Here is a 24,740-nt window from a genome sequence, read left to right as displayed (position 1 = left end):
TCACCATGATGTAGAATTATATTGCACCAATTATGCAAAAGAAGGAAGGAAAGAAAGGAAGGAAGAAAGGAAGAAAGAAAGAGGAAAAAGTAAGAAGCAATGTGTCTATAATCCCAGTACCGGAGAGGCTGAGACTGGAGGATTACAGGTTTGCAGTCAGCCTCAGTAAGTTTTCAAGACTGTCTACAACTTAATGAATCCTTGTTTCAAAAAAAAGTAGGGGGGGGGCTTTGGGTGTAGCTCAGAGATAGAATGTGCTTGGTTTAATCACAAGTATCACATACAAACAGCAAAAGCAACAACAACAACAACAATAACAACAAGAGATTTCAGAGAGACCTTTGTTCCCTTTACCACATAAGAACACTGCAAACAGGTAGTCTGCTAGTTGGAAAAGGGCGCTTAGCAGAACCTGACTATGCTGGCATCTTAATCTGTCCTCCAGTCTTATGATCTGTGAGAAAGAAGTTCCTATTGCTTATAAGCCAAAAATAAAATAATATAAACTTATTCTCTTTATAATTTGATTATCTCAGGTGTTTTGATATAGTAGTAGAAGGCTGGCTAAACAGTATACTGCACTCTATTTCACTTAAGAGTAGCTTTCCAGAGTCATCTTTTAAAAACCAGTGCTGTATGTTTTATCTTACTTCTTAAGAACTTATAGTTTTTTATAACCTGAATGCAAAATAAAAAGTGTTCAGATCCAGCCCTTCTTGCCACACTCTTGCCTTTTTTTTAATATCTGTTCTCTATACCTAGAAGGTCCTTTCTCTACCTTCATGGAGTATGTCCTTTTTGACTTTCTAGATACTGTTCATCTCTGACCACCCTATCTCTATGGAAGCTTTCTAGTCTGGCTCCGTATAAAAAATTTCATTATTTTTCTGATCAGCACTAGATATTTCCTTACTTAAACATTTTCTGTGCTTATTGCCTCTTACTTTTCTAGCCTCCTCCAACTGGAATATAAGCTCCAAAAGAAGTTATTCATGTTTTTTCTAACTAAAATATTCCAAATGCTTAGTACAGTGGTAGACTCATACTTAGAACTTAGAGAATAAATAATGAAAAGAAATGCTAAGATAAAGTCTAATTCTAGAAGTGGAGAAGGTGGAGAATTTATCTCCTTGTCCAAATGGGTGTTGATATGCTGACGCTTCAAAGGAGAATTTGCTGGCCTGAGAAGCTAAGCCACTTGCTCCAGATGGGCAATGACAGTTGTAAGGTTTGAACACGCATGCTTGTTTCATACCAGTCCTTAGAAGTCAGAAAAAAGGCATCCAAATTGTTCAGACCTATAGATAACCTTCTGTTCAGAAAGCCCAACTTCTTGGAAGTGTGACAGAAAACTCTGCTAGGGTCTAGGAAACAACACTTCAATTCTGTTCTACCTTGCTGCAAAAGTGCATGAGTAATGCTTTGTACTTACGGAAGACTTTTTATTGGAGTCATTCAAGAGATGAACAAAAGCAATTATTACCTACTCCCTTCATGATTGGAAGGGAAGATACTAATCCCTGATGTGCTGACAGCCGAACAGACACTGCCAGGGGTGAACTGACTTAAGGAAGGCTACCCCATCAGTCTACAAATTTTCCTCAAGAATAACTCTGAGGATTCATGACAAAAGAGCAATTGCCTTATACAATTAGCAGTGCGTTTCTCTATCCCAACCACCATACCCCACTCTTTGCCATGTGTGTGCTAAATTACCCCTCTCTCCTTCCCTCCCCACCAGAAGTGGGACTAGGCACTTTTTATGCAAATGTACTTTGTCAAACATCTAGCTCCTTATAATTTCTTCCACAGTTTCCTTCAACTATTTTTAAGTGTCTTAGTATAGGAGTTCACAAATGCTTTGAGGAGTGTGGAAAAGCCTCCTCAAAGACTTCTCAACTCCTTATGCTTCCTTTAGCCACAACCTCAAAATTGTTGAAGAAATAAGAAAAAGTTTGTATTTGGTGAAATCCCTAAGGAACTGTGTGGATTACGGGAGAAAATCTGAGTTTGGAATTCACTGTGTTTGTAATGTTACCCCAGACCTCAGCTTTACTGACTACTTATGAATCTTCCTGAGATGCTACATCCTATGGTTACCCCAAAGTGTTGCACTTTTAACACCTGCTCCTTGAGAGTGCTGAGATATGCAAAGGTGATAAGATGATATGATCATGCGGTGTCATCATAGACCTTCACAAACTACAAAGTTTCCATTGCTAGCTCTCAAGTTGGAAGCTGGAGAGGGGAGTCCATGGCTGCTGATGGAACCTGAGTGACTCCAGACAATATCCAGCCAGAAAGTGGGGATCTCAAGCTTATAATCACAGCGATTGAGTTCTGTCAATAACTATGTAAGCCTGGATCCGAACCTGGAATCCAGAAACAAATGTAGATCAATCAATATTTGCTTATAACTCAGCAAGAGTCATATCAAAGAACCCAGCTAAATCATCCCTGGATTCCTTTAATATTATACCTACATTTTAAGCCACTATACACAAGGTAATTTGTTATGCACCAATAGAAATAGAATACAAATATCTTTTATTTTTAGGTATAGAAGATATTAACACAACCTTTTAGGCAAAAAGGATATTAAAAAGTATAAAAGTAATGTCTTAAAGATATATTTGGCTCTAATGGATGCTTTGACCCATTATAATTCACAGTAGCTAAAGAGAAGGAAGCAGAGAAAGATCCAAGAGAAGGAAGAACTAGATGTCTAAAGCAAAGAGGTCTAACCACTTGCAACTATCTCTCATCCTATGCTTTTAAAAACAGGAAGAATGGGCTGTAAATTATTAACTAATGAAAGGAAATGCCAAGGAGATATCATTATATTAAAACTTAATGCCCCAGCAGACCATTCACGACCACCTAAAGTTGATTGAAGTCATGCTTGATTTTGAAAGAGTAGCATATCAAGATTATGAATTATAGATAGAGATATTTGAATGATCCTTTAGGTTGGTGGTTTTCAAACATGAGACTCTCTATTATAATGTGATTTTTTTAAATTTGAAAGTACATAATTTTTTTTAAAAGAAGGATGTCTGAGCATCACCCCAGACTGAAAATCTTCAGATGCCCCTCCAATCATTTCTCAAACCAAGGACCTATGAGGCTTCAATGTAGCAAAGTATAGTCATTGGTATTTGACGCTAATTTAGGGCTCATGAAGTTAGATATAATTTTTTTCATGATAGAAGAACCTTATAGATTCTTACATTAAGTCAGTGGTTCTCAATGTTGGATGCACATTATAATTACTCAGAATTTTTAAAATCCTGATGCTCACACTTTTTCCCAGAGCAATTACATCAGAATTGCCAAGCATGGTACCCGACTATTTGTAATTTTTAAAGCTCCCCAGATGATTGCAACATGCAGTTAAATGTGAGACTGCTGATCTGTAGATAATACTTTGTATTTTTCTACATTGCTTTTAGTACATAATTATGTAGTTCAATACCCAGGATGCTGCCTGGGAGGTATGTAGGCCAATCATGATTGCTTCACATTGATGGAACACACAAATGAATTACATTTGGGGCCGCATTATAATACATCCTTTTTGTTGAGCTTCATGTTTATTTCTAAAAATCTTAGTTTCTAAAAAAAAAAAAAAGCTCATATTCATTTCTTTTTTTGTGGTACTGAAGATGGAACCAGGGGCATTCTACCTCTGAGTTACACCCCCAGCCCTATCTTTTATTCTTTAATTTGAAACAGGATCTCACTGAGCTGCAAAGGGCCTTACTAAGTAGCTAAGGCTATCTGCAGCCTCCCAAATGCTGGGATTGGAAGCATGTGCCACCACGCCCGGGTTTCATGTTCATTTCTAAAAATGTCAATATAGTTATCATTCTTTCAACTTAAATACAGACAAACTGGGCACTGGATCAGAGGAAGCTTCCCAAGGATGTAAAATATGGACCCAAGTGTGAGTGACACCAAAGCTTTAGGTATCTACACTACATAAGTTTTTCTCAAACTGTGGTCCCTGGCTCAGCAACATCACCTTCACCTGGAAACTTATATAAGGCAAATTCCATGCCTCAATCCCAGACCTACTCATTTATAATCTTTCAGACTAAGACCCAGCATAGTTATTTTGAGCATAGTTTTCATGGAGAAACACTGCATTCTATTCCCCATCTCTATAGCTACCCACTTCTGGAGACTCAGGTTAGTATATAAGAGAAATGAAAATGTGTGGATGACCCAGTGAGAAAGACAGGCTGAGAAGATAAGAAATTTGCTGTGACTCTTCCCTGACTCTTATCCCTGTTTATTTTATCAACATCTGGATTTGTGTGAAAATATAAATATGGCATGGTTAACCTGGATACTCATTGTTGGGGGGTGGAAATAGGGGGGGGAAGGGGACTAAGCATAGTCTAAATATATGCCATTTTCAAAGTGTTCCACAGAAAAATAAAAAAAAAATAAATTAAAAAAAAGGAAAAGCAGGAAAGAATGGGAACAAACACGGGGAGACTGGTAAGATGAACTGGTACAAGTGCCTGGCAGGTTAAGTCACTTTCGTCCAAGTGTGACTATTTTAAGCAGTTGATGAATGCTTTACCGTTTTAATCAAAATATGGAGAGTTTTAAAAGGTCTCATTAAAAACGAACATCCCAAATGTTTCCAGGGAAATGATTTTTGATCTTAAGGGCTTTGAGATAATTGGTATTGAGGAAGACAAGGGCAGTTGCTCTGCTGATAGAGGCTGGTTCAGATTGCTGCTTTCCTGTAAAACGTGAGAGCCGCTGACCTGCTTTGGAGTACCCCTTGTTGGGCTTTAAGACACACTTATTAGAGTTGTACATTTGATGAGGGTGACATAAAATTTAAAAGGCCACTCTTATTTGATTTGTCAGAAACATGGGTTAATATTTTCTAAAATTAACTCAGAAATCTTTTAAAGAAGTACATAAAATGTTCTTTGAGTACATTCAGGTGCGATAGAAATTTGTCTAATAGAGGGGGTTGAGGCAGAGGCGAGAAAGAGAAAGCAATGGAGAAAGGGAAAAATAGGAAAGAGGACAGATGGGTAAAACGGAAAGGCAGGAGATAAGAATTGAACAAGGGAAAGAGACAGAGGTTATAAAAAGGAAGGAAAGAAAGGAGGAATGATGAAAGAGACGGAGTCAGAAGGAAAAGAAGAAAGAAAAAGGAGAGGAGAGCAAAGGAAGAGGGAATGTGTAGGCAAAGATAAAAAGGAAAGAGAGCAATGAACGCAGATGTGGGTGCCTGGCAATTTACTGTGAAGTGCCACTTGTGTAGGACACGCTGCGGAGATGCTGGCTCTGAAGGTTAATGACGGCAGCAATCACGATCCCAATTTACAATATATTGGGGTGAAAGACAGTCAGACCTCAGATGGAGAGACCCTACAGTGATGGCAGTGGAATAATAACAGAACAGCCATCAAAGAATACAGGAATGCTGGAAAGTTAGATTAAGTACCCCTTACTCCCCAACCAATTTAGATCTAATGCATGATCCCAGTGTTAAAAAAAATGCTTGCTTATCACAGGACCCTGAACTAGAGCAAAGAAGTTTAGATGTTTCTCAGCCTATAAAGTAAACACATTTAAAGTTGAGTTCTCTGGTTAACCTTCACATAGCACTGCCTTTTGCCAAGGCTTGGTTTGTTTTTCCTCTGTTTTTCCCCATTGCTGCTGCTGACAGAGGTTTTCTTTTGCAATTGGTGCAAATTGCAATTAGTACATTAAATATAAAGATTACACTTAATTAGAGTCCTGTGTGGTGAGCATCCATCCCTTTCAGAGCCTCTCCTGCCTCAGTTTACCATCATAAAGGCCTAGGAAATAGTAGATGACCAAGGCTTGGAAGAGTAAGGAATATACTCAGCATAAGGAGGGAACAAAATTTAGAAAATCCTAAGACAAGGGGAGTGCTGAAGAGTAGAAGTGTTAGATATACCCTAGACAGTCAGGGAGAGGAGTGGGAGGCTGAATACAAAAAACATGATTTAAACCCTATACAACATCCTGAAAAGTCAACTAGAGTTATGGATTCTGAGTAAGTTTTTTGTTGTGGGTATCTATGGAGAGGTACAGCTTCTCATCTGGTCTGCAGAAGGCTGGACAAAAAGGCAGCCCTTGAGGTGGTAAGACTGGCAGAAATCTTTGGATACAATAGACTTCTAAAAGCCATGGGATTGGGGGCTTTTAGGGCATGGGTTTGGGAAAGTATTGAAGTAACTGCCTTTGGATTTGTAGGAAATACATTTGGATTTCTATTTACTTTGGCTTATCTAGGTAAAATAAAAAAAAATATCAATTAAGATGGCACACAAATATTGGATACTTTTAAGGATGAACTATTTTCAAAGAGATTTGTTACAGTAAGTCTTTGCTTCCTATTTAGACCATTAGCTCTCTGAAGACAGAGTATGCCTTCTCTGGATTTTGCATGTTGTGTACCATCTAGCTTAATACTGAGTACATTTCAAATATCCAGAAAAAATATGTACTTGATAGATTGTTGAGGGTCACTCCTTGCCTCTCACCCCCACTCTCTGGTATGGGTGTTCTCTGTTTTTGAAGACTGTCCTCCTAAGAAGGAGGTATGTTCTCACTTGGATACAGAGAACCAGATTCAGTGACATCCTATGGATAGCTATGATTGAGGCTTATTGGAAGCATAGTTTTCTACAAACAATGAAATTTATAGCAATTTTTCTCCAATGTCAGAAATGGAGTTGCTTGATAGGCCCCAATCTACAAGTTAATCCTCATCTTAAGGTCAATAGATGAAGAAATAATTGGAGCTTATTGAAATGATGTCATTATAGCCGAAGCAGATAAAAATATCTCAACTATGAATTAAAATGAGTAAACCTCTTTTCAGTTTCTGTGTCTAATGGGAAACTACATTGTACAGCATGGGGGTGCCAACATAAATCAAAACCCAAATGGATATTGATTATGATAAGATCCAAAAAGGATTAGTAGGAAATGTACATATGATGGGGTTCTCCCAGAATAGTATATCTTCCTTCCTACCCTCTCACTTCACAATGCTCCTCTGGGAACTGTGTAAAAGCAAAGCCAAAAAGAAAGTTCTTACATTCTTAAATCCTCTGTAAAGAATCTGGAGCTCTTTCTTGGTGAATTTGCTCTGGGCTTCCAGAAGCTCAAGGGCCTCAGGCCGATGCCTGACCGTGGCCATCTCCAGCTCATCTTCGACGCTATCTGTGGAGGAAAATCAGAAAGATGGTTTTCACTGATGCTTATGAAGAGCAACGCAGGAAAATAGAAAGAAATGTTTGCCAGACTTCTATGATTTTTACCCCCAAACAAAGATCCTCCTGCTGCAAAGAGTGAACTTAACATTGCTCAGATTTGACAGTATTAAGCTAAGACACTTCTGCATAAGATTTCTGGTACATTCTAATTATTAATGCAATTCTAGGATTGTTATAGGTCAGTTTGAAAAGTATCAAGTATCACTGACAACTGAACCCAGAAGGTGTGTTTATCTATCAAGTACTAGTTATAGAAATGAAATTGTTTGACAACAAGCAGCAACACCTCGTGTGTCGTGCAACTCCTCAAAAGGACTCTGTTGATATTCTCTGAGGATTCCATTGAAATCAAATGGTTCACTTGGGGCTACATACAAAATGTTCAGATCATATACTGACAAGGAAAAATATCCTGCAGCAGCCAGTTGTACTGCCATCCACCCAGATTCACTAGTGCATACAGGAAGAAAGGAGACGAAGAAGACTTCTAATTAGACCTATTCTATGGTCAATGGAGTCTGTACTTACAGAGAAATTCTAATGTATTTTCCTTTGCTCTATGAATTACATTTACAGTTTTGCAAAGATGCTCTATGCAAAATGAATTTTGTGCCCATATGTCTGGGAAATGCTATAAACTTCAATGTAATTTTGGAATGAAATATTGGAACATATAGGTTTTGAGATGATCTGCAACAAAGAATTCTATTCAGCTTTACTTAATACAATCGATCCTGGAGATATTTGTTTATAGAACTTTTTTTTGTCCCTAAGTGACATCTGGGATTATCTGTCCATTCTCCCTAGCGGTATGCAAGCACAAATTTGGAGGTGTTGGGAATATATTAGAACCTTGATGTTTATGCCTCAGAGGACAGCACCCTTTAATCCAGCTTCTTGGCTGTGGGATGAGATGGTTGCCTGAAAAATATTTCCTGTTGCAGTCCAGTCCACACTACACACAGGAAACTCAGTAGAAAAAAAGTCCCATCTATGAAGGAGAACCCCATCTGTAGCTGTGGATTTCCTTTATTATATTCCTTCCTCTTGGCTATAGATTCCAGACCCACAGAGGCAAGGCTGAGGAAAACAGTCACTGTTCAGTTCCTCTAGTTCGAGGGCCACTAGGACCTCTGACCCCTTCTTCCACGTGTCAAAAATATCATCATTTTTCTGAAGTTGCACCATTTTTGACATCGATAGTGCCACCTCTTGCTGAAATCTGCACCTGTCTCCTTCTCTGCTTTGCTGAGTGCGTTAAGAGGCCACAAAATTCACTTGGCAGGGAAAAGGAGGTCAGAGGAAACCCTAAATAAACCTGTTCTAACCACTGCTCTCAAGGCCCTTACAAAACACCCAAAGTAACCATGGAACGAAAATTCAACATGTTTGTATTTGTCAAAATGAGTAACAGAAGTTCATAACAAACATTAATTTTGTACTTTTTATTTTTTATTTATTTTATCCTTTTATTGGTGTGTTATGGTCTCACATCATAAGGTGCTTAATGGTTACAGTGACATACATCATATGCCACCTTCCTTCCCTGAACAGAATATTGAAATTGACATTGGTATTCTCACATATATAATTTTATATTATAGTAACTTATTTGTTACTAGTGACATGGAAAAATCTTCTGAATACTGAGAGAAAAATAATAATAAAAAAGACATGAAAAGGTGGGAAGGTTGCAGATAAACTCTGGGCAGACAAGAATAAAACCGATGAGAAAATTCACTAGGGTGTTGACCTACAGTCATGGAAAAAGCAAAGAGTGTTTCACAAAAGGCAGCGAGGCAGAAACACATTGACCTCAGGCTGGGATTTAGGGAGGAAATCAAATCAGCCAAAATAGGACCTCTTTCATTTTCTCTTTCATTCATTCAAACAAATGTGTTTGATTGCACTCATTGGGTCGTAAGATAGGATGAAGAGAAATGTTGCTCCCAACCGTTGTTGGGGATCCAATGTCTTGAACTAAGTTATTCTATAACATTTGTCAATCCATAAATAAATACCACACAGCAGACCTAATGTAAGTAAGTAATATCAAATAGAAAGGTTCTGTTTCCTTGAAAAGTGTTTTATGTAAGATTCTATTGAATTATTCATAGAATAATTTCTTCGACCTAAAATGTTCCTCTTTCCTTTTCTACCTGTTAAAATGTGTAGATCTCTCATGATCCAATTCATGTGTCTATGCTTTCTCTCTGAAGTCTTTCTGGATAGTCCCAGTCTGTAGAACTGATGGTTGTGTGGTCTGAGCTTTTTCTCCCCTCTTTATAGCTTGCAAAACACAACACTGTGATCTGTTTATGTTTGTCCTCTCCACAGTGGGTTCCTTGAAGACCGGATCAAAGTCTTACATGTTTGTACATCCTCTGGACCCAAAGGAGTTTAACACCCCGCAGTCATTTGACAATTATTGGGTGAATGAATGAATGAATAAATGATGTCATTACGCAAGTTTCCATTTCTCTGGAGCTCCTTGAACCATTTTCTCTAAGGAAATATTTTCCAAATTGAAGTTTGTGGGCTGTTCTTAGACCTTAACTTTTTTCTTGACTATTATCATTTCTCTATTTATTTTCCCGAGAAACACAACATAGGCAGAAGTAGAGGAAATTTTAATCAGGTTTTCTAAACAGTCTTTCAATCACAGCATGACTTTGTCTAGACCCAATGACCCTTCCTCTCGCCAGAAACGAAACAGTGCATTAACCTCTTGGCCTTTGTACCACACGGCAAGTCTGATCCAACTACCAACTGAGTTTCTTCCTCCAGCTGTCACAGACTCGCAGATGCCAGGTCTGAGACAAAAGGCCCAGGGCTGAAGGGTCAGTATAATTGAATTAAGTGTGTGTGATAGGATGATCATCACATGCAATATTCAAAAGAAGTTGCACTTGAGTTGTCTGCCTGTGGGCTCTGTTTTCTCAGCTGACTGGTACCTTCCTTCTTAATGATTTTTACCTGCCAAAGGGCTGTTTCTATCTCTAGGAAGCTGACAGGCTCTAAAAACATACCTGAAATCACCAGCAATTATCAGCATATGATAAATTTAAAAAGCTGCACCACAAAATCCAATCAACTCTGGTTCCTGGAGAACTCTGTGGGGAGCAGGGCATGATCCCACACAGGACTGGGGACCCACCTTGTGACATTGAGAGGAGACATTTGGGGGTGTCACACACTGCCTAACATTTACTGAGTTCCTGTTGTCTTCTAGGATACGGGCAAGCAGCATTATTGACGTCGTAATCTTCATAATGACCCCCACAATGAGTTGTAACTGCCCATTTTCCACACACATGGAGAGTGAGCCTCCTTAGAGGTACGGAGGTGCATGGCCAGATGTCACATATAAGACAGGGAGATAATACATACCCAGTCGTTGATGCCACAGTAATTGATGGTTTTTCTACTTTTCCACATTCTCTCTTTTGATACCAATAGAAACCACAATGAAGCTCACCAAGTGCTGTGTGTGTGTGTGTGTGTGTGTGTGTGTGTGTGTGTTCCTATCACTCTGAACTACCTAATAATGTGACATCACAATATACCAATAAATTATATTTAAAATCATACAAAGAAACCAAAAAAGATAATCTAAACTCTGCTAACAACAACAACAACAACAACAACAAAATCACAATAATAAAAGAATGAGCTCTTTCCTCACCTAGTCTGTCAAACTTCTCAGGAGAGCTGACCCTATCCATTGAGCTCATTGTCTGCCTATTGCTTTTCCCTTAATCTGCTGTACTCTGAGTCCTGGTCTTGTTATGGAACAAATCGTGCCCACCACCCAATTCACACGTCAAAGACCTAAGCTCCTATTGTGGTATGAACATGGTTTGTTCTGCAAGGATGCATGTGTTGGAAGCTTGATCCTCATGTTAGGCAGCTAGATAGAAATGAGCAGGTCAGGGCAAGACTGAGCTGCACCCGAGGGAAAGCTAGGGGAGCCCTTTTGAATGGAAATACAAAGACTCTCCACCTAGTTAGTTCCCTAACTGCAGGGATCTCAGGAGGATAAATTTATTGAATGCGTAAATCATCCCTTCATCCCATCTGCTAGGGTTCACTTAGACACCTATGGGAAAGTTTATGGTGAAGACAGCCTGCACAGGCACCTAGCCATTATGCAAAACAAGAGATAGTGACCTCTCCCACAAACATATGCATGAGAAAGGAGGTTTCCAGGGGGGATATAAAGCTCCTTAAGTAGACAACTCAGAGCTATTTTCCACTCTAGGAGGAGATCCACTCTAGACCCTGTCTCTGGAACACACCCTCTTATCACAGTCTTCTTTTTAACTGTATCCCTACTCCACCCTAAATTACCCTCTTTTTGATTTTTGTGTGAAAATTGCTTGGAAGCAAGAGCCTGGAAAAAGAGATCACTGCCATATAACATTTATTTCTAGGAGAGATCATCACCCTATGACTCTCATGGTGGTGACATTAGAAGGTGAAGACAGCTGCCAGGCATGGTGGCACACGCTTGTAATCCCCGCGCTTGGGAGGCGGAGACAGGAGGATGGCGCAGGTTCGAAGCCAGCCATGCTGGCTTAAGAGACCCTGTTTCCAAATTAAAATTAAAAAAGTATAAAATAGGTCTGGGAGTGTAGCTCAGAGGTAGAAGGGTTTCCATGAATCCCAGTACCACCAAAAAAAAAAAAAAAAAAGAAAAAAAGGTGAAGACAACTTTCAGAGGTGGGTCCTAGCCAGAAGCCATTGCTCTTGGCCTTCTGTCTTTCCTCCTGTCTTGCTTTAGTTTCCTGCTCTCCATCAGATCTCTCCATTTTGCATGCTTCCCCCAGGAGATAATGCAGCCAAAGGGGCTTTTGCCAGAACTGGGACCCTGCTAATTGGGCTTTGAACTCCCAAAATGTGTGCAAATACATTTTATTTATTAAGTGTCCAGCTCAGGTGTTTCATCAGAAAATATAAAATAGCTGAATACACCCCAAGGGCACAGTACTTGAAATCAGGGCATTTTAGGAGGTGATTAAATGAAGTCATAAAGGTATAAAGGTAGGCCTATATCTAAGGAGCCTGGTATTTTTATAAGAAGAAGAGATAACCTGGGATACAGGCTCACAAAGGAAAAGACACATGAAGACAATATCCTAACTTTATCCTTCCTTGAGACTTACAGCCTTCAGGACTATGAGAAAGTAAATTCCTGTCATAACTCAACCCAGTCTATGGTATTTTGTTACAGAAGCCATAGCACACTGATTTATCCACCAATGGTCAAATGACACACAAAACAAAAAAAGAAAAGAAAAAACAGAATAAAACTATCCAAACACTAGCCTTGACAGAACTTTTGCTTTAATTCTCAGGGAATATTATCTCACTTTAACACTGACAAAATTTCTGAGATGCCTATGGTGGTTTTATTTATTTTACAAGATGTACTCGGGACTCACAGAGTTGAAATCATTCACTTAAGGTCATATGAGCGAGCTGGGAACTGATCCCTGGCCTTTTTACACCAAATGATGATAAGCCTACTTAAGGTACTATTTAAGAGATGATTACAGTTGCATTTTGGGGTTCAAAATCCTAGGGGATAAAAATTTTAACCATAAATGAATTGGTTGTTAACCTCCTCACCCAAAACCTCAGTTTCTCCACAGGGGAAGTGCCAGGACACCTTGAGAGGCTGCCAGGCTCCAGGCAATGCAGAGCTGATTAGAAGCACAGGAATAAGCCCAGTATAGAGTGATGGGGCCTCATCGGACCACACAGGGCTGTTTGTACTTTTTCTTTCTTTCTTTTTTCTTTTTCTTTCTTTTTTTTTTTTGCGGTACTGGGGATGGAACACAGGGGCATTCTACCTCTAAGTGACACCCCCAGTCCTATTTCTTCGTCTTTATTTTAAAACAGGGTCTCACTGAGTTGCCAAGGGCCTCACTAAGTAGTAGCTGAGGCTGTCCAGGCACTGCGATCCTATCGTATCAGCCTCACTAATGCTGAGATAACAATCATGCCCCACCACAACCGGCCCTGTTTGTATTTCTGCACTTAAAAAATTTTTATGTTATTGGTAATCATACTTCATGATGTTCAGAGTAATAAAGGCACACACACACACACACACACACACACACACACACACACACACACACACAAACAGCATTCGGTGAGCCTGCATTTCTGCACTGACCAAAGAGAAACGTAGGTACGGGAGGCTGAGTGGTTTGTGTGGGGCATAAAGCAGAACCAGGGGGGATGCTGGCATCCCGAGTGTCTCCAGGCTGGACCACAGTGCAACCACTTCGGCTTTGTGCTGAAGAGCTCATTCAAATGCTGCCTTTGCAACCCAAGACAAGCAGAATACAAATAGTATTTTAATTCATGTATTTTCTAACAAATTTACTTTTAATCAGACAACAAATTCCCAAACCCAGATACCCTCAAGCTCCCTGGCTGTCTCTTTTTGGTCTCTGTTCCTTAGATTTAAGGCTCTCAGGGCAGAGGCTGTCCTATGATGGAGTCAACAGTCCCCTCAGGCCATGACACAATTGGGCTAGAAATTGGAATTCAAATCAGCAGGGAGCCACAGAATGAGTTTTAAAAATAGGTATCTGTCTCCCCTTTCCCTCAACTTCTCTTAAAATACAGTAGAAGAGTATTAAAGCTCATAATTATGCAAATTTGACTCTACCCAAGGTCACCATACACTCCTTCCCCATAAAAAATAACTACAAAAGTTCTTAACTTTACAAATATTGTGAGTCCTGCCTTCTGAAGACATGTAGTTGTAAACTCGGCCACTCAAGCAAACATCAAATCATCTTAAGAAGGATCATGTCACTCACTCCTTGGGGGAAGCTGTTTCTGAACCCAGGGCAACCACCCAGAGGTGAGTTCTTGCTGGAGGCAATAGCCTACCTCATTTACCTGAATCCCACCAGACTTCTCCCCAGACCAGCACAGCAGCATCTATGCAACACACGAACAGTGCTCAATTATTAAATAAACAGTGAAATAGATGAATGACTAGCTGAAGTTCTCTAGGGATAGTGAGTTTCCTTTCTGAAGACAGCATGACCCTTCTTTAAAAAAATGCATTGATTTCTTATTATGAAAAGATTATAAGGAATACAACTTTAAAATTCTATTTAAGGCCAGGCGTAGTGGTGCACGCTCATAATCCCCGTGCTTGGGAGGCGGAGACAGAAGGATCGCGCAGGTTCAAAGCCAGCTGTGCTGGCTTAAGAGACCCTGTTTCCAAATAAAAATATAAAATAGGTCTGGGAGTATAGCCTGGAGGTAGAAGGGCTTCCAGAAACCCCAGTACAACCAAAAAAATTAATAATAATAAAAAATAAATTCTATTTAAGTTGAAATTGATTTGGATAGCCAAAGCCTCAGTTTGCTTGGCTTATATTGCTTTATGCCATATATATATATACACACACACACATACATACATACACTCATACACTCCAGGTGTTTACTCCTAATATTTACCTTTGTTAAAATGATCGAAGTGACTGGATCCTTATGGCAATAATATGATGATGAGATGGATTTCATTTTTTTTTTCTTTTTCTTTTCAGAACTGAGGATGGAACCCAAGGACATTCTCCCTATGAACTACACACCCAGCCTAGTTTTATTCTTTATTTTGAAATAGGGTCTCACTGAGTTGCAAAAGGCCTCACTAAATAGTAGCTGAAGCTGTCCTCGAACCTTGATCCTCCTGTCTCAGCCTCCCAAATGCTGGGATTATAAGCATGCGCCACCACTCTGGGATTGATTTCTTTCTAACAAAACATTACATATTAAATATTTACAAGCTGGGTCCAGTGATAGGTAGTGAAGGGGGAGTTCACAAATTTTGCTGGACGATTTTGATTTACACTACCTAAAATTGGTGGATTCTTGACTCTATCCCACTGAAAATTACCAGAGAACCTCTGAAATAATGAGGCAATGCTCTCTTTTTATTTCAAATTCAACCTCAACCTATCAACATGAAACAAAGCTACTGGGAAGAATATTTAATAAGCTATTTTTCATGGCATCGATGTAATTTCCTTTCTTTCTTCTCTTCTATTTAAAAAAATTGTGCATAATAGAGAGCAGAGGTACAGGCCCTGTTACCCTAGCTACTCAGGAGGCTGAGGCAGGAGGATACCAAGTTTGAGGCTAGCTTGTACAATTTACTGAGACCCTGCCTCAAAATAAATTAAAATAAAATAAGACAAAATAAATAAAAAGGGCTAACTCGGTGATATAGTGCTTTCCTACCATGCTGGAGGCCCTGGGTTCAATCTGCAGCATAAGACAAACAAAAATGAAAACAAAGCCAAGCTCAGGATTTCCTCCCCTCACCATGGCTAATAGGTCAGACAATTAGGAAACAGTTTCAGGGGTGAGAGAATTCGCATATTTCTGCAGGGATGCACAGCTGATGAGGGGGAGAGAGGACCTGTCACAAATCTTTCTTCTTCTTGTTCTAGAATTAAACTTCCTTGGACAGAGTTCAAACCTGGGCCAGGTCCTGCAAGCAACCCTTTAAACTTTGGTAACATGAAACTTCAACTCCAGAAGGTAGAAGCCTGGAACCCCTGGAATCTTCCTGTCTGCACAACCCTTCACCCATCCACCCACCAGCAGCTATTTTCAGGTGCACACGGAGAGTGGATGAGCAATTAATTCCAGGCTGATTGTGCCAAGCCCACAATGAGAAAGCAATCAATCCATCTGAAACCCCGCAGGAGTCCTAGCACTTCCCAGGCCATCCTGAACAACTCGAAATCCCCGATTTTTCTTAGTATGAAAAATGTTTCCTTAACCTTAGCCCTGGATTGTATTTTAGAGCCCCCCCCCCAATCCTTTTATAATTACTACTTTTATCCTAATTTGTATTCATATATCACATTGAAAATGAAAAGTACTTTGAAAATGGCCAATTATTTTGAGCGTCTTCTGTTAGAGGTGCTTGCTGGCAAAGACATAGCAATTTCCATTCTAAAAGAACTTGAATTGCTTTGCGACTTTATGATTGAATTCAATCAAGTCTAAAATATAACAACCCAGAGATGAACAGCTAGAGCTATGAACAAACTGTCTCTACCTTATTTACAAACATAAATATTTCTTTAACAAGCTTAGATTTTTAAAAAAATCACTTAATTGGAATCTTGATCAGTGGCAATCACATTATTACTAAAACAAGTCATGAATGGCCCCTTAAAATAGCAACTGTTATTTCTTAGGAAATAGGGGTCTTAATTGATTTTGGGTAAGTGAGGGAGATAAACGTTTTATTGCGAATCAAAATTACACAGAGAGAAAACCTACAGTAGATCTGTTGGAGGGGAGAGGAGTTAGAACAAGGAAAGTGATTGGATGTACACATAAAAACAATCCAAAAAAATGAAGACTAGTCAGGACTGGCAAAAAGCTCAGAGAGACTGTGGTCAAATAGAAAATATTTCAAAGGCAATGAAACATAGAAATGAGGAAATATAGCCTAGATTAGTTGACTAAATTAAAAATATCATAAAAAGCAGTTTCTCTTGATCTTTGATAGACTTTCTTATAATTGTCCTAAAAAATCAGCACAAACTGCTTTTTCTATCATTTTCTCTATATAAGTGCTTTACATATATTAACTCATGAAATCCCCAACATCAGTACAATGGTGCTGTATTCCTGCTCTATAGATGAAGACATGGCACAGAGAGTAAGTAACCTGCCCACAGTCACACAGTAGTGGAGCCAAGATAGGGACTCTGGAAATCTTGTTCCAGGGTTCTGATAGTTAACTATTCTGATGCTCTGCCAACCCTAGAAAAGAAGGGTGGAAAATGCCACACTTATCTAAACATAAACGCCCAAGTAAGAATAAAAAATTAATAGCAAAGGTATTCAAGCAGAAAATAGAGTTATCTTGCAATTGTAAGTGGCCTTGAATCTGTCCCTTGAAATTTCGTATATAGGTACAGACCTTCACCTACAGTAGTTGTAAATCAAAAGCCATGAGACACATCAGTGATAGAACTGGGCCTACACCCTGGTGTCCTGGACTCCCAGGGTAGCACTCCGCCAATGTCTTAGCAACAGGAGCATCCCCAGCCTTACTGTATCAACAGTTTTAACTAAACTTCTGATTCCACATCAAAGCAGGTATAGATAAGAAGGAGTATAAATTAGAAAGAGCTCATGAGCCACAGTAATAATATCTAACATTTTATGAGCAGGACATGGTGGCACACGCTTGTAATCCCAGTACTTGGGGGGCCGAGACAGGAGGATCGCTGGTTCAAAGCTAGCCTCAGCAGTCTACTGAGGCTCTGAGTAACTTAGTAAATCTTGTTTCAAAATAAAATATAAAATTGGTCTGGGGGCATAGCCCAGAGGTACAAAGATAAGAAAATTAGATTTGGAAGGAAGGCGATAGAAATAGGAATTTATGCTCTCAGTATTTAAACCTAGGAATACATGAAGTCTAGGTGTGACATCTGATAGTCTAAGAACAAGGAAACATACATAGACTGAAAATGGGCAAACACATACTACATAATAAAATAGTCTTTAATCTTTAGGAAAAGGTTTTCTTCCACTTGATTTCAGAAGTGAACCAGAAGGCAATACATTTTTCGAAAATGCTAATTCAAAATGATATATCTTTAAGATGATGAAAAAGGAATAAATATAGAGAGAATGTATTTATGTAAATGATGATGCCCAATTTGTAAGATTATATGTTGAGTTAGAGAGTAGTCAGTACATAGATGGAATGTGTTTTCCTAGGAAATTAACAATATTCTCTAAGGATCTATCATTGAAGGAGTCTGGTTAAGCCTAGTAATATGTTCTTGGTAATATAGTAAATGGGGGTTTGGAGCTAATATCGGTGATGACAGTATTGCCACAAGATATTTATTCATTATGAGCAGTGATCCAGGTTTTATTATGCTTTTTCTATGTTTAGGCCAGCTTCGTGGTTTAGAAAAAGTTAGACTGCTTTTAATACATATCAGTTGGACATGTATCAGATGACCAGGATAAATTAATAAAACTCTTTATGCCTTCTTTTACTCATATGTCAAATGTCATAATATAGCCATAATAGAGTACTCTCAATTATACAGTTGGATAATTGTAGACATTAACTGAGATCAGATACATTCCTGGTAGATACTAAATGCTCAATTGATAGTGTTTTTGTTATTTTTTGTAGTAGTATGCTATTGACAGTAATGGATAGTGTCACACTTAGTACAATTTGCTGAACAGTGCCTGGAAGCACTATGTTGTCAGTCAGCTTTTCATCACTGTGGCCAACATACAAGAAATACACAACTAAAAAGAGGAATAGATTACTTTGGCTCATAGTTTCAGAAGTCTCAGTGCATGGTTGGCTGGCTTCATTGTCCTGGGGCTGAAGGGAGGCAAAACATCATGAAGCAAGGGGTGGTTGAAGACAGCTACTCAGCTCATGGCAGTTGGGAAGCAGAGAATCAGAAACCACAAGGAGCCCAGGAGAAGCGCACACCCTCAGTGATCTACTTCCCAACCATGCCCTCCCTGCTGCAGTTTCTTCTACCTATCAACATTCTATTTAGCTCTCAATGGATTAACCAATGATAATGATCCAGGTGCCCCCCCTACCTCTGGACATTGCTGCATTGAGGGCCATGCCTTAGACACATGAGCTTTAGGGGACATTGCAGATCCTTACCATCACACACTAAGTCTAGAAAATGACTCCATTATTCATAATTTCTATTTTTTCCCTGGATCAATTTCCCAATTCTGGCAATGGACAACATGTTCAGTCACTCCAATTCTGAACTTAAAAGTCTATAAACTGGAAGAGAAAGAACATATGTTTTAGAAGAGAAAGGACATATGTTTTCTCTAATATGCCCAAAGCAGGGAGCATTGGGGATACTAGCGGGACTCCAGATAATGGAGGGGAAACCTCAGCAAAGCTAGAATGGAAGGACAGGAGAGGAAGAAAGCTGAGGTTGATTAATGGAGGAGCTATGTCCAAATATGTGTAAAAGTATGAATATAGCATGGTTAACCTGTATACTCATTTTTGGGAGGGGGAAGGGAAATGAGGGGGGAAGAGAGGGCACCAAACACAGTTTAAATTTATACCATTTTCAATAAAATAAATAAATTAATTAAAAGTGCATAAACTGGGTATATTATTTATATCATTTTCATATAGTAGTTTTGAGAGATTATTTGAAATACTTAGTGGCGGGTAGTAATTAATCAACAAAAGATAGTGGTTATTATTGTTAATAATTGTTGCATAAGTACTAAATGAGGCATTATTCTAGAATCTTCAGGAAATGAGGGCTCTGGAACCACCTTACTTGAGTTTTATTGAATCTTTCTCGCAATTCTTACTTGCCATATGACTTTGGGCAAAGTGTTTAGTTTCTATGTGCCTCAGTTTCTTCAGCAATAAAAGAGTGATAATAATAGGACCTATTGCAAAAAGTAGTGTATGTGAAACAAAATAGTTCCTGGGAAAGATGCCATGAAGCAACAAAGTATGACAATTTATTGCATAGACTCTGCTCATCTCTTCCATTAGACTGTAAAAACATGGAGACCTGGATCTATATCTGGTTTATTCACTGTTGCATCCTTGATACCTAATATAATGCCTGCTATGTAGTATGTGCTGGTAAATAATTCATCAAATGATTAAATGACCTGGGCTTGAGTTCTAGCTCTGTTGCTTGGCAGTTATATAATTTAAGACAAGTCACTTAACCCTCAAATTCTCAGTCTCCTCATCTAAAAAAGAGCCATACAGATATCATTTGAAAGATAAATCTGAAAGTCAAATAGAATTTTATATATCAAATGATTTTGAATAGTACTTCATAAAAATTCATATGCATGCTATCTGCCATTATGTGATGACTTGCCACTCATACTTCACCTGCTCACCTAAGTCATTAATTGTTTACATTGTAATAGAAGTGAAATTGGATTTTTCTTGCCTTCAGGCATCCTTACTGAAGAATATGTTTACCTTCAGATAAATTCAGAGAATATTACTGTTGACTATAGAGTTGTTTTGCTACTAAAGGTCTCAGATGAAAATATTTTACTAAAAGATGAATGAAGTTTTCTCTATCAGTTCACTACCAGAACTTGTCTTTCTTTTTCTTTAGTAAACAAAAACTTGCAAGCAAAAGGAACCAGTGTTTCTGCAAAGAACTTATGCTCATTGCATCTGCTGCTTCAGATCCCTTGGTAGGAAGGCAATTTGAAAGTAAACAGGCTGAACTTTTTACTCTGCGATCTAAGAAGATAACTTAGCCACAATCTGTATTTTATAGACCTGGTGGAGTGGAAAATTGAAGTGTTAGATTCCCATTTCAGAGTCTAAAGAAAGCCAACAGAAATAAGACTTGTTGACTAGATCATATTTAGCTAAAATATAGGTATGTATAATTTCTATTAGTTTTATGGGTGACTTAAGACTCAACAAATTAATAAAAGAAACAAAAGAATATTCTTGCTTAATGCTCTACCTAGGGTTTAGAAATAGTCAATACTCCATTCATTTTGTCCCAAATTAACAGTAATAGAAATAAAGTAGTGCCTGGTAAAGATGCTATGAAGAAAAATAAAAAAGAAAAAAATTTTATTATGCAGATAACACTGTATATATTTAAGACAAGAGGATCACAGATTGCATAAGGTAGTGAGATGCTCAAAATTTAGTGAGACTCTGTTTCAAGTAAAAAAAATAAGTAAAAGGGCTAGGGGTATAGCTCAATAGTAGAGTGTCCCTGGGCTTAATCCCCATACTATGAAAAAATTAAAATTTATTAGGGCTTAAGGTAGCATTGTGCTCAATACAATGTAACTGTGTATATTGTCTCTTGCATGGACTTCTTAAGCAATTTCCAACTGATTTTCCTGTTTTCTTTCTTTCTGTTTTTCCCTCAACAATACCTTCTAACTTATTTTTGTGCTATGCTATTACTACCAATATCAGCTGGTTCCTTGATTCAAAAACCAAGATCCCAGTAAGTGTCGCTTAGAGTTTTGGCATCCTGTTCGTTTCTTGTCTTCAAATGTTGTTCTTTATCCTTTGCTGATCTTTCCTCTGGCTTTAAGTTCACCATCAACTCTTCTAAAGTAGGATTTGTGTCGAATTTCTTCTACACTTGGATGGCTGTATTCCTCCCAAAAACCTTAGTCAGGAAAGAAAATCCACTTCTGAGTTTTAAAGCCTCATTTAGAAGCCCCATTGCCTCCACGCTGCGTACATGTAGCCTGGTGTTGTGTTATGGTTTGGATTGTAAATGTCCCCTAAACTCTCATGGGTCAAAGGCTTGGCTGCCAGCCCGTGGCATTACTGGGGTGCTGGAAGCTTTATGGTGGAAGAAGGCTAGGTCAATGGGGGTGTGCCCTTCATGTTCTTAAAGAGATACTTGGATTCCGGCCCTTTCTCTCTCTTTTTGGTCTCTGGTTACCACAGGGCAAGCAGTTTACTTATAGTCACACCCAACTGACCCTGGACTGAAACAGGGGCCCAAACAGACCATTCCTCCTTACAAATTGCTAATCTCGGGCATTCTGTAACTGTAACAGAAAGCTGAATAACATGCCAATTGCAAGGTCTTTCAAAATCTGGGCCCAGATCACCTTTCAAATAACTTCTATTCCCCACTAAATTCTTGCCTCTCCTGACTTAAGCCTCATCTTTTCAATAAACTGCTTTTTATCTCTCTGATGAAATGATGGTTCTTCTCCAAAAGGCCTACTGATATACTATCCCTTGGTGAATTACACAACAGGTGACATTCAGTTCATCTAAGTTATCATCATAGTAGTAACACACACAGACACACACACACACACACACACACACACACACACACACACACACACACCAAACATGCAAAAAACAAACAGGAAAAACAGCCAACATTTTTTTCTTTTCTTTTTGGCAGTATTGGAGATGGAACCCGGAGCACTTTACCTCCAAGCTATATCCCCAGCCCTATGGTTTATTATTTATTTTGAAACAGGGTCTCACTGAGTTGCAAAGGGCCTCACTAAATAGCTGAGACTGTCCACAAACCATGATACTCTGGCCTCAGCCTCATGAATGCTGGGATTATGAGCGTGTGCCACCACACCAGGCTCAACATTTATCATTTACTTAAGTAAGTATTATAAACATATCATGTACTTATGTATTCTTTTGAGTAATATTTAAAGTATTCAGAATTACGGTTTCAGCTTTACAGATGAGAACACTGAATTTCAGAAAAGGTAAGAAAATTACCAAAGTTTTTTGTAGTCATTTGGTCATGGATCCAGAATGTGAATCAAATGGGCTAGGACCAGAATTATCTCACTTAATTTCTTACTGTCTGCTATTGCCTCTCAGCACATTTCACTTGCACTCCCTCTGAGTAAAATATATGTATGTCTGCTTCTTTCAGTACAGTGTCAGCGTTCAGATGGAGTGATCTGTATGCTCCCCTGTGCCTGGCACTGTTGCCTTTCAAATAGTCTTCCGTAACCCTCTGCCACTGCAAAGTGAACACTATTAAATCTGTCCACAGGAAACAGCTGTCCTGAGCCTCCTGTCTCTAGCTTTTCCATACCTAGACATCTTCATGATTTAATAAAGATTCCTAGTAGATCTATAAAAGACCAGGAAAAAGAATACTGGCTTTTCCAGTTGTCGCTTAATATCAGCGTGACTTTGAGCATCTCTCTCTCTCTCTCTCTCTCTCTCTCTCTCTCTCTCTCTCTCTCTCTCTTTCATTCTCCTTCCCTCCCTCCCGCCCTCCCTTCCTTTCTCTCTCTTTATCTATCTATCTATCTATCTATCTCTATCATTCATTTTTGTTTGGAAACAAATACTATAACCTTTGGGATCTGTTGTTCTCACAGGAATTTTATGAAGTGAAATATTTAGGAGAAAGAATGTTAAAACTGAAGAAAACCCATACAAAGGGAAGGGACACGATTCTAATTAGTAGAGCATATTGCCAATACGTAAATGAGAATACTGATTGGTATTAAATCTGGTTTCTAATGTATCTCTCATCCTGCATCTCATAGTTAGTAAGGTGTCATAAAAGGAGGAATTTCTATGGAACTGGGAGAAGCCTCTGGTCTACCTGAGCGTGGTGAGACCAGGCCCAGAGAGAGGAAAGGATTCATTGAAGGCACGGCCACAACATCTCCAGGCAACATGGTCAGCACGTTGAGCAGGTAAGTGGAATCATCCATCATGGTTTATTTTTTAAAAAATGTTTACTTTTCCTATAAAACTAGGGAACTGCTAAGTTTATAGACTCTGGAGCTCAACTACTGGATTCAACGTTTTTGCCTCCTCTTCTTGCTGATATGACCCAGGCCATCGATCTTCATGCCTGACTTTCCTATTCTGTAAAATGGGTGAATGTAGTTGGGTTCAGGACAAAAGGAGTCAAACTGTTGGAAGCACTTAAGCTTGTCTTAGGAACCAAGTGCTAGATGTTTATTGAATAAATTAAAATAATGTCTGAAAATTTGAACAGATCCTTATATGGCTCATAAATATACTGAAGTTAGGGCACCCTTCCTTTCTACTGAAAACTAAAATAATTAAGTTTTAAAACCTTGGTGGATTATGGTTCTGTTCTTCAGAATGATTTTTCCCGACCACATGTCTATGTCAGAACTCTTAGCTAAATTCACGAAGGACTTTGCATGAGATTAATCTTCAAGAAGGCTAAACATTTTTTTTTAACTTTCTGGTGGCTTCTGTTGTATTTTTAATTGGCATCATTTTGGCAATTGAAGCCACTTTTGGAAAATCTACCAACTCTCAAACACTGATGTTTTATCCCCAAAGAGATGTAGGTAAAACTTCTGGTGATCAATATGCTAGCAAGAAAAACAACTCATGCTGAAATGTTCTGCTATATTAACACTCAAAATCTGATGTACTGTTAGGAGATTATGCTGCTGGTGGCTTGTCACTTATGAGAAGTCTAGTCTCACAGTAACTGTGTCATGGTCACTGCCCCATGTCTGCTCAAATCAACCACAAAACCCCCTGCAAGGAAGCCCTCATTTACTGAATCAATTATTTTGATTGAATGAGGGCACTAAAATATTAAGTAGATGCTACTATGACTAAAATTTAAACCGAATTGTGTATAAACACATCTGTAATGTTTTAACGTTTGTATTAGCTTCTATTAGCTATGAGTAACCTTTATATCACCATAATATCCATTGAATAAATTGGAAAAATGATTACTTTGTTCTTTAGAAGAAAGAACCGGTGAATACAAAGATAAAATAAATTGCCCAGAGTTATGCAGTGAGGAGGTAAAGCAACAAACTTGCAGCATTTACTTTTTTTTTTTTTTTTTTGGTGGTACTGAGGATGGAACCCAGGGGCTTTTCTACCTCCAGGCTATACTC

General features: G+C 38.7%; 1 protein-coding gene across 6 annotated transcripts in view; it reads right to left on the bottom strand.

Moving 5' to 3' along the window:
• The window catches only part of KCNIP4 (potassium voltage-gated channel interacting protein 4), a gene marked incomplete at both ends in the record, with an annotated part of 1,202,216 nt that overhangs the window by 129,927 nt on the left and 1,047,549 nt on the right, over positions 1 to 24,740 (bottom strand). For 4 of the 6 annotated variants that reach the window (XM_080697134.1, XM_080697133.1, XM_080697132.1 and 1 more), the window contains one exon: positions 7,106 to 7,230. In XM_080697134.1, the coding sequence (XP_080553260.1) occupies positions 7,106 to 7,230 (125 nt within the window). The remainder of the gene's footprint in view (positions 1 to 7,105; positions 7,231 to 24,740) is intronic. The other 2 variants (XM_080697130.1, XM_080697129.1) reach the window with 1 other exon arrangement.

Source organism: Muscardinus avellanarius (assembly GCF_963383645.1).
Source record: "Muscardinus avellanarius genome assembly, chromosome: 6".
In the NCBI taxonomy this organism is placed as follows: domain Eukaryota; kingdom Metazoa; phylum Chordata; class Mammalia; order Rodentia; family Gliridae; genus Muscardinus; species Muscardinus avellanarius.
The sequence above is the reverse complement of the archived record's forward strand: the minus strand, read 5'-3'. Positions and strand labels throughout refer to the sequence as shown.